Below are 14,440 nucleotides of genomic sequence, written 5' to 3' on the forward strand. Positions count from 1 at the left end.
ATGTGCACCTCCCGCACTGTGCACCCTCCCACAGTGTGCACCCTCCCGCACTGTGCACCTCCCGCACTGTGCACCTCCACCACTGTGTACCCTCCCGTACTGTGCACCCTCCCGCACTGTCACACTCCCTCACTGTGCAGCCTCCCGCACTGTGCACCTCCCGCACTGTGCACCCTCCCGCACTGTGCACCCTCCCGCACTGTGCAGCCTCCCGCACTGTGCACCCTCCCATACGGTGCACCCTCCCGCACTGCACCCTCCCGCACTGTGCACCCTCCCACACCCTGCATTCTCCCACACCCTGCATTCCCCTGTGGACACACTGTCCACCTGTCACACTGTGCATCCCCCATGCACTGCACCCCCCCATGCACCCTCCCACACTGTGCACCATCCCACACTCTGCATTCCCCCACACTGTGCACCCTCCCGCACTGTGCACCCTCCCACACTGTGCACCCTCCCGCACTGTGCACCCTCCCACACTGTGCACCTCCCGCACTGTGCACCCTCCACACTGTGCCCATACCACACTGCCCATTCCCCCACACTGTGCACCCTCCCGCACTGTGCACCCTCCACACATGTGCACCATCCCGCATGTGCACCCTCCCACACTGTGCACTCTCCCACACTGTGCACCATCCACACCTGCATTCCCCACACTGTGCACCCTCCCACACTCTGCACCCTCCCACACTGCGCACCCCCCACACTGCGCACATCCCACACTGCGCACCCTCCCACAATGCGCACACTCCCACACTGTGCACCCACTCGCACTGTGCACCTTCCCACACTGTGCACCCTCCCACACTGTGCACCCTCCCACAATGCGCACACTCCCACACTGCACACACTCACACACTGTGCCACACCCACACAGTGCACCCTCCCGCACTGTGCACCCTCCCACACTGTGCACCCTCCCGCACTGTGCACCCTCCCGCACTGTGCAGCCTCCCGCACTGTGCACCCCCCGCACTGTGCACCCTCCCGCACTGTGCACCCTCCCGCACTGTGCAGCCTCCCGCACTGTGCACCTTCCCATACGGTGCACCCTCCCGCACTGTGCATCCCCCCCACACTGTGCACCCTCCCACACCTGCATTCTCCCACCCTGCATTCCCCTGCACACACTGTCCACCTCCCACACTGTGCACGCCCCATGCCCTGCATCCCCCATGCACCCTCCCACACTGTGCACCATCCCACACTCTGCATTCCCCCACACTGTGCACCCTCCGCACTGTGCACCCTCCCACACTGTGCACCCTCCCGCACTGTGCACCCTCCCACACTGTGCACCATCCCGCACTGTGCACCCTCCACACTGTGCCCCATACCACACTCTGCATTCCCCCACACTGTGCACCCTCCCGCACTGTGCACCCTCCCACACTGTGCACCATCCCGCACTGTGCACCCTCCCACACTGTGCACTCTCCCACACTGTGCACCATCCCACACCCTGCATTCCCCCACACTGTGCACCCTCCCACACTCTGCGCCCTTCCACACTGCGCACCCTCCCACACTGCGCACACTCCCACACTGTGCACCCTCCCACAATGCGCACACTCCCACACTGTGCACCCACTCGCACTGTGCACCTTCCCACACTGTGCACCCTCCCACACTGTGCACCCTCCCACACTGTGCACCCTCCCACAATGCGCACACTCCCACACTGCACACACTCACACACTGTGCCACACCCACACAGTGCACCCTCCCGCACTGTGCATCCTCCCACACTGCGCACACCCCACACTGCGCACCCTCCCACACTGCGCACCCTCCCACGCTGTGCACCCTCCCTCACCATATGCCCTCCCAGACCCTGAATGCTCTCCCACACACTGCACCCTCCAACACCCTGCATCCTCCAACACTCTGCACACTCCCACACTCTGCACCCTCGCACACTGTGCACACCCTGCACCCTCCCGAACTGTGCACCTCCCACACTGTGCATAGCCTGCACTCTCCCACACTGTGCACAGCCTACACCCTCCCACATTGTGTACCCCCTGCACCCATCCACATTGTGCACCCCCCTGCACCCATCCACACTGTGCACCTCCCACACTGCGCACACTCCCACACTGCGCACACTCCCACACTGCGCACACTCCCACACTGCGCACACTCCCACACTGCGCACACTCCCACACTGCGCACACTCCCACACTGCGCACACTCCCCACACTGCGCACACTCCCGCACTGCGCACCCTCCCACACTGCGCCCACTCCCACACTGCGCACACTCCCACACTGCGCACACTCCCACACTGCGCACTCACGCACTGTGCACGGTCCCACACTGCGCACTCCCACACTGTGCACCCTCCCGCACTGTGCACCCTCCCACACTGCGCACACTCCCACACTGCGCACACTCCCACACTGCGCACACTCCCACACTGCGCACTCACGCACTCTGCACGGTCCCACACTGCGCACTCCCGCACTGTGCACCCTCCTGCACTGTGCACTCTCCCGCACTGTGCACCCTCCCGCACTATGCACCCTCCCGCACTGTGCACACTCCCACACTGCGCACCCCCGCACTGTGCACCCTCCCGCACTGTGCACCCTCCCACATTGTGCACCCTCCTGCACTGTGCACCCTCCCACACTGTGCGCCCTCCCACACTGTGCACCCTCCCGCACTGCGCACACTCCCACAATGCGCTGCATTCTCCCACACCCTGCATTCTGCCACACCCTGCATTCCCCCACACTGTGCACCCTCCCTCACCATATGCCTTCCCAGACCCTGAATGCTCTCCCACACACTGCACCCTCCAACACCCTGCATCCTCCCACACTCTGCACCCTCCCACACTCTCCACCCTCGCACACTGTGCACATCCTGCACCCTCCCACACTGTGCACACCCTGCACCCATCCACTTTGTGCACCCCCTTCTCCCATCCACACTGTGCACCTCCAACACTGTGCACACTGCCACACTGTGCAGACTCTGAACCCTCCCACACTGCGCACACTCCCACACTGCGCCCCCTCCCACACTGTGCACCCTCCCGCACTGTGCACCCTCCCGCACTGTGCACCCTCCCACACTGTGCACCCTCCCGCACTGTGCACCCTCCCACAGTGTGCACCCTCCCGCACTGTGCACCCTCCCGCACTGTGCACCCTCCCACAGTGTGCACCCTCCCGCACTGTGCACCCTCCCGCACTGTGCACCCTCCCACACTGTGCACCCTCCCGCACTGTGCACCCTCCCGCACTGTGCACCCTCCCGCACTGTGCAGCCTCCCGCACTGTGCACCCTCCCGCACTGTGCACCCTCCCGCACTGTGCAGCCTCCCGCACTGTGCACCTTCCCATACGGTGCACCCTCCTGCACTGTGCACCCTCCCGCACTGTGCACCCTCCCACACCCTGCATTCTCCCACACCCTGCATTCCCCTGTGCACACACTGTCCACCTCTCACACTGTGCACTCCCCATGCACTGCACCCACCCCATGCACCCTCCCACACTGTGCCCCATACCACACTCTGCATTCCCCCACACTGTGCACCCTCCCGCACTGTGCACCCTCCCACACTGTGCACCATCCCGCACTGTGCACCCTCCCACACTGTGCACTCTCCCACACTGTGCACCATCCCACACCCTGCATTCCCCCACACTGTGCACCCTCCCACACTCTGCGCCCTTCCACACTGTGCACCCTCCCACACTGTGCAGCCTCCCGCACTGTGCACCCTCCCACACTGTGCACCATCCCGCACTGTGCACCCTCCCACACTGTGCACTCTCCCACACTGTGCACCATCCCACACCCTGCATTCCCCACACTGTGCACCCTCCCACACTCTGCGCCCTTCCACACTGTGCACCCTCCCGCACTGTGCACCCTCCCACACTGTGCACCCTCCCACACTGTGCACCATCCCACACTGTGCAGCCTCCCGCACTGTGCATCCTCCCACACTGTGCACCCTCCCGCACTGTGCAGCCTCCCACACTGTGCACCCTCCCACACTGTGCACCCTCCCGCACTGTGCACCCTCCCGCACTGTGCACCCTCCCGTACTGTGCAGCCTCCCACACTGTGCACCCTCCCGCACTGTGCACCCTCCCGCACTGTGCAGCCTCCCACACTGTGCACCCTCCCACACTGTGCACTCTCCCACACTGAGCACTCTCCCGCACTGCGCACCCTCCCACACTGTGCACCATCCCACACTGTGCAGCCTCCCGCACTGTGCACCCTCCCGCACTGTGCACCCTCCCACACTGTGCAGCCTCCCACACTGTGCACTCTCCCACACTGAGCACTCTCCCGCACTGCGCACCCTCCTACACTGTGCACCCTCCCACACTGTGCACCCTCCCACACTGTGCACCCTCCCTCACCATATGCCTTCGTTTGTACTGGAGTGAGAGAAGTCTGTCTTGACTCTCTCTCTGTATGTTAAAATGTGTATCCAGATTGATAATTTCAAAGTAATAACTGTTTTCTGGAAGGAATTAAAACCTACTGTTTTGATAAAAGGGTTTCTGGTTTATGGATGTCATTACCTGATTGAAACAATTAAGGGAAGCAGGGTAGCATGGTGGTTAGCATAAATGCTTCACAGCTCCAGGGTCCCAGGTTCGATTCCCGGCTGGGTCACTGTCTGTGTGGAGTCTGCACGTCCTCCCCCTGTGTGCGTGGGTTTCCTCCGGGTGCTCCGGTTTCCTCCCACAGTCCAAAGATGTGCGGGTTAGGTGGATTGGCCATGCTAAATTGCCCGTAGTGTCCTAAAAAAAAAGTAAGGTTAAGGGTGGGGTTGTTGGGTTACGGGTATAGGGTGGATACGTGGGTTTGAGTAGGGTGATCATGGCTCGGCACAACATTGAGGGCCGAAGGGCCTGTTCTGTGCTGTACTGTTCTATAAATTATTATGGGTTATATATAGAGTACAGTAGCTGTGTGGGGTATTTATGTTTGTAGTTGATAAAAATGCTTACTGTTTGTGTTTATAAAAATGTTAACTGAATTTGTAGATTAAACTTTGTTTTCATTAAAAATGTTTAAGGCCTCTGTTGAATAACACCTGAAAGGTCGACCCTTGTGCTTCTCATAACCAAAATCTAGAAACAGTCGCAGGTCAGGTGAACGCCATGATAAGAACATAAGAACTAGGAGCAGGAGTAGGCCATCTGGCCCCTCGAGCCTGCTCCACGATTCAATGAAATCATGGCAGATTTTTTTCTGGACTCAGCTCCACTTTCCGGCCCGAACACCATAACCCTTAATCCCTTTATTCTTCAAAAAACTATCTATCTCTATCTTAAAAACATTCAATGAAGGAACCTCAACTGCTTCACTGGGCAAGGAATTCCATAAATTCCCAACCCTTTGGGTGAACAGGTTCCTCCTAAACTCAGACCTAAATTTACTTCCCCTTATTTTGAGGCTGTGTCCCCTAGTTCTGCCTTCACCAGCCAGTGGAAACAACCTGTTGCACCTGTAAACCAACTTTTTGCGACTCATGCACTAGCACATCCAGGTCTCTCTGCATAGCAACATGTTTTAATATTTTATCATTTAAATAATAATCCCTTTTGCTGTTATTCCTACCAAAATGGATAACCTTACATTTGTCAACATTGTATTCCATCTGCCAGACCCTAGCCCATTCACTTAACCTATCCAAATCCCTCTGCAGACTTCCGGTATCCTCTGCAATTTTTGCTTTACCTCTCATCTTAGAGCCACCTGCAAACTTGGACACATTGCACTTGGTCCCCAACTCCAAATCATCTATGTAAATTGTGAACAATTGTGGGCCCAACACTGATCCCTGAGGGACACCACTAGCTACTGATTGCCAACCAGAGAAACACCCATTAATCCCCAGTCTTTGCTTTCTATTAATTAACCAATCCTCTATCCATGCTACTACTTTACCTTAATGCCATGCATCTTTATCTTATGCAGCAACCTTTTGTGTGACACCTTGTCGAAGGCTTTCTGGAAATCCATATATATCATAAGAACATAAGAACTAGGAGCAGGAGTAGGCCATCTGGCCCCCCGAGCCTGCTCCGCCATTCAATGAGGTCATGGCTGATCTTTTGTGGACTCAGCTCCACTTTCCGGCCCGAACACCATAACCCTTAATCCCTTTATTCTTCACAAAACTATCTATCTTTACCTTAAAAACATGTAATGAAGGAGCCTCAACTGCTTCACTGGGCAAGGAATTCCATAGATTCACAACCCTTTGGGTGAAGACGTTCCTCCTAAACTCAGTCCTAAATCTACTTCCCCTTATTTTGAGGCCTTGTCCCCTAGTTCTACTTTCACCCGCCAGTGGAAACAACCTGCCCGCATCTATCCTATCTATTCCCTTCATAATTTTTAATGTTTCTATAAGATCCCCCCTCATGCTTCTAAATTCCAATGAGTACAGTCCCAGTCTACTCAATCTCTCCTCATAATCCAACCCCTTCAGCTCTGGGATTAACCTAGTGAATCTCCTCTGCACACCCTCCAGCGCCAGTACGTCCTTTCTCAAGTAAGGAGACCAAAACTGAACACAATACTCCAGGTGTGGCCTCACTAACACCTTATACAATTGCAACAGAACCTCCCTAGTCTTAAACTCCATCCCTCTAGCAATGAAGGACAAAATTCCATTTGCCTTCTTAATCACCTGTTGCACCTGTAAACCAACTTTCTGTGACTCATGCACTAGCACACCCTATTCTCTCTGCACAGCAGCATGCTTTAATATTTTATCGTTTAAATAATAATCCCGTTTGCTGTTATTCCTACCAAAATGGATAACCTCACATTTGTCAACATTGTATTCCATCTGCCAGACCCGAGCCCATTCACTTAACCTGTGAATGTGAATCTAATTCACTTGTTTCTCAGTCCGGAAGAAACAATCTCGAACACGTCCGTACTTCAGAATATTCTTTATTACGATCGGGGCCGCTCTCTAGGTATTCCAAAGAACCACCTCTCTGAGAGTGCCAAAGTCTTGCTCAAAGCACCTTTCCTTTATATGTTTTTTTAAGGGGTTGTCTCTTACATTCACTTGAGCTGGCCCCAATACAGATTACAGCTTGTTTTCATCAAATGTTTAGTACATGACATGATTAATTTGTTATTGTCATATATTTTCAATACATAATCTTACAGACATTGAGATAGACATTTTGCGGTTATCTAGTGGCACAAAAGCGTATAGCAATTTTAGCAAAACACCAGGTGTCCAGCCATGATTTATAAATGGCTCTTACATTGGTTATTACAATAATTCCAATACATGATTTTACAAACCTTGAAGTTATCTATTGGCATATGATAATGTAGCAGCTCTAGCCTAACTAGTAGCTTAATTGGTAAATGGTAGTTATAATTGCAAGCGGCCTCCATTTTTCATATCTCATCATCCGGCCATTCGCCTTGTTTCTCAAGGTTGTGTGGCTTATAGTTGCACTCCCTTACCTTGAACATCCTGCAATGGCTTCAATAACATATTCTTACATATTCGTTTAATTTGTGATGTCCCACCTGGTTCTTTCTGTTTCTGGCTATTAACCCTTACTTCACATACTTCCCTGCTTCACATTCTCAAACCTATCCAAATCCCTCTGCAGACTTCCAGTATCCTCTGCACTTTTCGCTTTACCAGTCATCTTAGTGTCATCTGCAAACTTGGACACATTGCCCTTGGTCCCCAACTCCAAATCATCTACGTAAATTGTGAACAATTGTGGGCCCAACACGGATCCCTGAGGGACACCACTAGCTACTGATTGCCAACCAGAGAAACACCCATTAATCCCCACTCTTTGCTTTCTATTAATTAACCAATCCTCTATCCATGCTACTACTTTACTCTTAATGCCATGCATCTTGATCTTATGCAGCAACCTTTTGTGTGGCACCTTGTCGAAGGCTTTCTGGAAATCCAGATATACCACATCCATCGGCTCCCCGTTATCTACTGCACTGGTAATGTCCTCAAAAAATTCCACTAAATTAGTTAGGCATGACCTGCCCTTTATGAACCCATGCTGTGTCTGCCCAATGGGGCAATTTCTATCCAGATGCCTCGCAATTTCTTCCTTGATGATAGATTCCAGCATCTTCCCTACTACCGAAGTTAAACTCACTGGCCTATAATTTCCTGCTTTCTGCCTACCTCCTTTTTTAAACAGTGGTGTCACGTTTGCTAATTTCTAATCCACCGGGACCACCCAAGAGTCTAGTGAATTTCGGTAAATTATCACTAGTGCATCTGCAATTTCCCTAGCCATCTCTTTTAGCACTCTGGGATGCATTCCATCAGGGCCAGGAGACGTCTACCTTTAGCCCCATTAGCTTGCCCATCACTACCTCCTTAGTGATAACAATCCTCTCAAGATCCTCACCTGTCATAGCCTCATTTCTATCAGTCGCTGGCATGTTATTTGTGTCTTCCACTGTGAAGACTGACCCAAAAAACCTGTTCAGTTCCTCAACCATTTCCTCATCTCCCATTATTAAAACTCCCTTCTCATCCTCTAAAGGACCAATATTTACCTTAGCCACTCTTTTTTGTTTTATATATTTGTAAAAACTTTTACTGTCTGTTTTTATATTCTGAGCAAGTTTACTCTCATACACTCTCTTACTCTTCTTTATAGCTTTTTTATTAGCTTTCTGTTGCCCCCTAAAGATTTCCCAGTCCTCTAATCTCCCAGCAATCTTTGCCTCTTTATATGCTTTTTCCTTCAATTTGATACTCTCCCTTATTTCCTTAGATATCCACGGTCGATTTCCCCTCTTTCTACCGTCCTTCCTTTTTGTTGGTATAAACCTTTGCTGAGCACTGTGAAAAATTGCTTGGAAGGTTCTCCACTGTTCCTCAACTGTTCCACCATAAAGTCTTTGCTCCCAGTCTACCCAGTCTACCTTAGCTAGTTATCACATCCATTGGCTCCCCATTATCTACCACACTGGTAACGTCCTCAAAGAATTCCACTAAATTAGTTCGGCACGACCTGCCCTTTATGAACCCATGCTGCGTTTGCCCAATGGGACAATTTCCATCCAGATGCCTCGCTATTTCTTCGTGATTATAGATTCCAGCATCTTCCCTGCTACCGAAGTTAAGCTCACTGGCCTATAATTACCCGCTTTCTGCCTACCTCCTTTTTAAACAGTGGTGTCATGTTTGCTGATGTACTTTGATGTACTTTGAAGTTTTCTAAACCCTGGCCCATAACAATATCCCATAATCCCTTTAGCCGATAGTTTCATGTCTACATCCCTCTTGAATATATCCAACAAACTGGCCCCAACAGCTTTCTGTGGTAGAGACTTCCACAAGTTCACAACTCTCTGAGAGAAGAAGTTCTTCCTCATTTCAGTCCTAAATAGCTTGTCCCTTATTCTTAGGCTGTGACCCATAGTTCTGGTCATCCCCAACACCGAGAACATTCTTCCCACATTTAACCTGCCCCATTCCATCAGGATTTTAAATGTTTCTATGAGATCCCCTCTCATTCTTCTAAACTCCAGTGAGTACAAGCCCAGTCGATCCAGTATTTCTTCATATATCAGTCCTGCCATCCCAGGAATTATCTGGTGAACCTTCGCTGGGCACCCTCAATAGCAAGAATGTCCTTCCTCAAACTAGGGGACCAAAACCGCACACAATACTCAAGGTGTGTATAACTGCAGCAAGGTATCCCTACTCCTGTGCTCAAATCCTCTCGCTGTGAAAGCTAGCATGCCATAGCTTTCCTCACTGCCTGCTGTATCGGCCTGCCAATCTTCAGCGACTGGTCCACCATGACACCCAGGTCTTGTTGCACTTCCCCTTTTCCTAAACTGCATTCATTTAGATTATTGCATTGCTGTTTATGGGAGATTGCTATGCACAAATTGGTGGACACATTACAACAGTAACTGCTCTTCAAAAATGTATTTTGTCAGCTGAAAATTATTTCAGAATGTCCTGAGGTTCACGAAAGGCTCTGTATGAATTTTAATATCTTTTATTCTTTCAGGAGGGACATCAAGAGCCTCGCCCTGCGGAATAACTGCCTCCTACCAGTGGCTTGGAGAATCACTGGGCTGGAGAGCCTGGGCGATGATTTCTCTCTGTCTCAGGATCAGGGTGTCATTGATGCGAAGTCTGAATTTTTTGTGCATATGAACTTCAGAGCCATGCGACAAGTCAACCTCAGAAAGTATATTCGATTGGAGGTGAGGTGGGAGGAGGGAAAGAGCAGTGAAATGTGTTATTTTAATGCAGTAGACTCTTAATTCAAAACAAAATAATTATCTAAGAAAGGATGCACCACCAAAAAATGACCCCTAACATTCGATGCAGATGGTGCACCATGTGGTGGCCTGTGCTGGAGGTTGTGAAGCCCCCATGTGGCAGCATGTGAAGTGCAGAGAGGTTTTAATTCCCAGGTCTCATTTCATATTCAACGTGGGGCAATGTGATTCTCCAAGCCAGGTCTCCACTGTGGACACAAGCAAGTGGTGGGCTATTCAGCCAAACAAGGTGTGATCAGTAGATATCATGGTCAGGGGTTGATGCTTGGGTCAGGAAAAGCTCATGGTTTCCTCGTGGGCTATAGAGAAACATACTTGCACTATTTGTGCCATCAATCGGCACTTACTCAGCAATCACCTGCTCACAGATGCTCAATTTGGTTCTGCCAGGGTCACTCAGCTCCTGACCTCAGTACCGTGATGATAGGTAAACTATCATCTGTATATAATAGGAGTAGATCATCATCATTTGTTTGCGTATTGTGCGACTGTGCAGGCACGTGACCCGGACGCACCATGTGTACTTGGAAGTACATGATAAAATAGGACTGAGTCAGCACGGCTTCGTCAAGGGGAGGTCATGTCTGACAAATCTGTTAGAGTTTTTCGAGGAAGTAACAAGGAAGTTAAACAAAGGAGAACCACTGGACTTGATTTATTTAGATTTTCAGAAGGCTTTTGACACGGTACCGCATAGGAGACTGTTAAATAAGTTAAGAGCCCATGGTGTTAAGGATAAGATCCTGGCATGGATAGAGGATTGGCTGACTGGCAGAAGGCAGAGAGTGGGGATAAAGGGGTATTTTTCAGGATGGCAACTGGTGACGAGTGGTGTACCTCAGAGGTCAATGCTGGGACCATCACAATGTAAATTAATGATCTGGAGGAAGGAACTGAAGGCACTATTGCTAAGTTTGCAGATGATACAAAGATCTGCTGAGGGGCAGGTAGTATTGAGGAAGCAGGGGGGATGCAAAAGGACTTGGACAGGCTAGGAGAGTGGGCAAAGAAGTCGAAGATGGAATACAATGTGGAAATGTGTGAGGTTATGCAATTTAGAAGGAGAAATGGAGTGTCATGTGAGAGTTTCTTTAAGAACTGGGTGTTTATCAAATAACTGTAGTGGATGTACCTTTAAGAAATGGGTGTTTATCAAATAGCTGCAGCGATGTCGGAGTGTGGGTGGAGTTGGACTGGCTGTCTTTCACTTTCGTTTTTGAGCAGACAGCTACAGTGTATTTTAGTTTCGTTTTCAGAGCTGGATAGTTGCAGGCAAAGCAAGCAGCTGTATATTGATCTCTCTGCAATCTAAAGACTGTCTCCAGATCATTGAGGATTTCAAAGTAATACCAGTTTCTGTGGAGCATTTAAACCTGCTGTCTTTATTTTTAAAAGGGTTAACATATGGATGTTGTTTGGAAAGTTATGAAGGGTTACTGATAGAATATTGTATCTGTGGGGATTATTGGTGTTGATAGTTGTTAAAATGTTTACTGTGGGTTTATAAAGTGTTAACTGGTTTCATAAATAAACATAGTTTTGTTTGAAAAGTACGTTAGATCTCTGTTGGATCACACCTGTAAAGTAGGCCCTTGTGCTCCTCATAACCACAATCTATTTAAAGTCGTGGGTCAGGTGAATTCTATGATACACTTTGGTGTTCTCTAAACCCTGGCCCATAACAGGAGGCATAGACTATTTTCTAAATGGGAAAATACTCAGGAAATTAGAAGCACAAAGGGACTTGGCAGTCATTGTTCACGATTCTCTTAAGATTAACGTGCAGTTTCAGTCGGCAGTTAGGAAGGCTAATGCAATGTTCGCATTCATGTCAAGAGGGCTAGAATACAAGGCCAGGGATGTACTTCTGAGGCTACATAATACTCTGGTCAGACCCCATTTGGAGTATTATGAGCCGTGTTGGGCCCCCTATTTCCCTGGAAACGGTCCAAAGGAGGTTCATAAGAATGATCCCTGGAATGGAGAGCTTGCTGTCTGAGGAACGGTTGAGGACTTGTGTCTGTACTCGTTGGAGTTTAGAAGGATGAGGGGGGATCTCATTGAAACTTACAGGATACTGCGTGGCCAGGATAGAGTGGAGGTGGAGAGGATGTTTCCACTTGTAGGAAAAACTAGAAGCAGAGGACACAATCTCAGACTAAAGGGTCGATTATTTAAAACAGAGATGAAAATGAAATGAAATGAAAATCGCTTATTGTCACGAGTAGGCTTCAATGAAGTTACTGTGAAAAGCCCCCAGTCGCCACATTCCGGCGCCTGTCCGGGGAGGCTGGTACGGGAATCGAACCGTGCTGCTGGCCTGCTTTAAAAGCCAGCAATTTAGCTCAGTGAGTAAACCAGCCCCTGATGAGGAGGAATTTCTCCAGCCAGAGGGTCGTGAATCTGTGGAACTCTTTGCCGCAGAAGGCTATGGAGGCCAAATCACTGAGTGTCTTTAAGACAGAGATAGATAGGTTTTTCATCAATAAGGGGATCAGGGGTTATGGGGAGAAGACAGGAGAATGGGGATAAGAAAAATGTCAGCCATGATTGAATGGCGGAGCAGACTCGATGGGCTGAATGGCCTAATTCTAATTCTATGTCTTACGGTCTTATGGTGTTCCAGGACAAGGTGTTCGTAAGATGTTCATAGCAGTCGCATATTAGAGTAGCTCTGTAGTATCTTAGTGTAAGTTAGTGTTAGACCATTATTTCCAACTGTATTAATCTCAGAAACTATAGTAATCCTTTAGCGTACTGATAGTAATAAAATGATTTGTTGTAAAACAAAGTCTAATGTTCTTTGTTAACACTACCACATCAACATTCAACATCAGCATAATCAAAGAACATTACAAACTGAGAATCAGGAACTACAGGACACACTTGAGGAATACAACAATGAGTTTGCAGAAGTCAAGAATCAGGAAGTAACAATAAAAGCACTTAAAGAAATAATCAAGAAGTATGAGCAGACCTTGAGCAGCAAAGCAGAAAACAGTGCTTTTGGGAAAGAGCAGAAATTACGAATGACTTCACGGAAAAGTAAAGGAAGTTGCAGAAGACTCTCATTTTTGGCCTCCAAATATGAAGAGGCTGATCACAAGGTTCAAGTGTTATAGACAGCCCTGGAATCAACTCAGACTGAGCTATGTAATTTAAAAGCAAAGTATGATACAGAAGCAACAGCCAAAGTGGATGAAGTTGAAGTTATCCGGACAGATCTGGAAAGAGACAATCAGAGGGCAGAGATGGTTCAAAGTGAGACAGAGAGCTTAGGTGAGCAACTTTCCTCAGCTAAAAAATCTTTGCAGCTGGCTACCCAGATCCAGATGTTCCCGGTGTGGAACAAGCTATCAAAGTGTTAAGGCAAACAAGTCAGGAAGTTGAACTGGCAGCAAAAGACCGTGAGATAAAATAATTAATTGAGGATGTACAGAGGTTGCAGGCAAACCTAATCAAACTCCGTGAAACCTCAGCAAGTCAGGACTCACAACTAGACCAGTTCACACTCAAGAAAAATATAGATCGAAGTGCACATAGATACTAAGCTTGTCTTGAGAGAGAAAACAGAAAAGGACAAAGAGTTCTTTATGCTTCAGCAACAGATCTTTCAAGAGCAAGAAGTCAACAGATCTTTCAAGAAGCAAGAGGTCAATGGTTCTTCAAAAATAGAGCAAAGAAAACAAGAAGTCAACACGTTTCAATACAACAAAGACACAAAAATACCACTTCAGGCAGCAAAGGTAGTTCAGCAGCAGAATCAGCTGGAAGCCCGATTGATTGAACTGATGAAAAGTCACGTTTGCATGTGTGTATAGTTTGAATGTACATGATTATGATTCAAAATCATTTTGAAATAAAGGAGCATGTGATGATAGGTGGACTATCATGTGAATATAATATGAGTAGATCATCATCTGTATGTGTATCATTGGTTATATGTTTTACTGTTGTATTTCTAGCCTCCGACCAGCAGGTGGTGCAAGTATGCAGGCACGTGACCCGGATGCACCATGTGTTCCAAGACAAGGTGTTAGTAAGGAGTTCATAGCAGTCACATATTACAGTAGCTCTGTAGTATCTTAGTATAAGTTAGTGTTTGACCATTATTTCCAAC

At 49.1% G+C, this 14,440-nt stretch overlaps 1 protein-coding gene across 1 annotated transcript in view; it reads left to right on the forward strand.

Moving 5' to 3' along the window:
* Window positions 1–14,440, forward strand: part of hydin (HYDIN axonemal central pair apparatus protein) — a 1,231,368-nt gene that overhangs the window by 1,091,558 nt on the left and 125,370 nt on the right. The window contains exon 54 of the mRNA XM_038807144.1: window positions 10,044–10,242. Coding sequence (XP_038663072.1) covers window positions 10,044–10,242 — 199 coding nt within the window. The remainder of the gene's footprint in view (window positions 1–10,043; window positions 10,243–14,440) is intronic.

The sequence above is a fragment of the Scyliorhinus canicula genome, chromosome 9, assembly GCF_902713615.1.
Source record: "Scyliorhinus canicula chromosome 9, sScyCan1.1, whole genome shotgun sequence".
Lineage (NCBI taxonomy): Eukaryota > Metazoa > Chordata > Chondrichthyes > Carcharhiniformes > Scyliorhinidae > Scyliorhinus > Scyliorhinus canicula.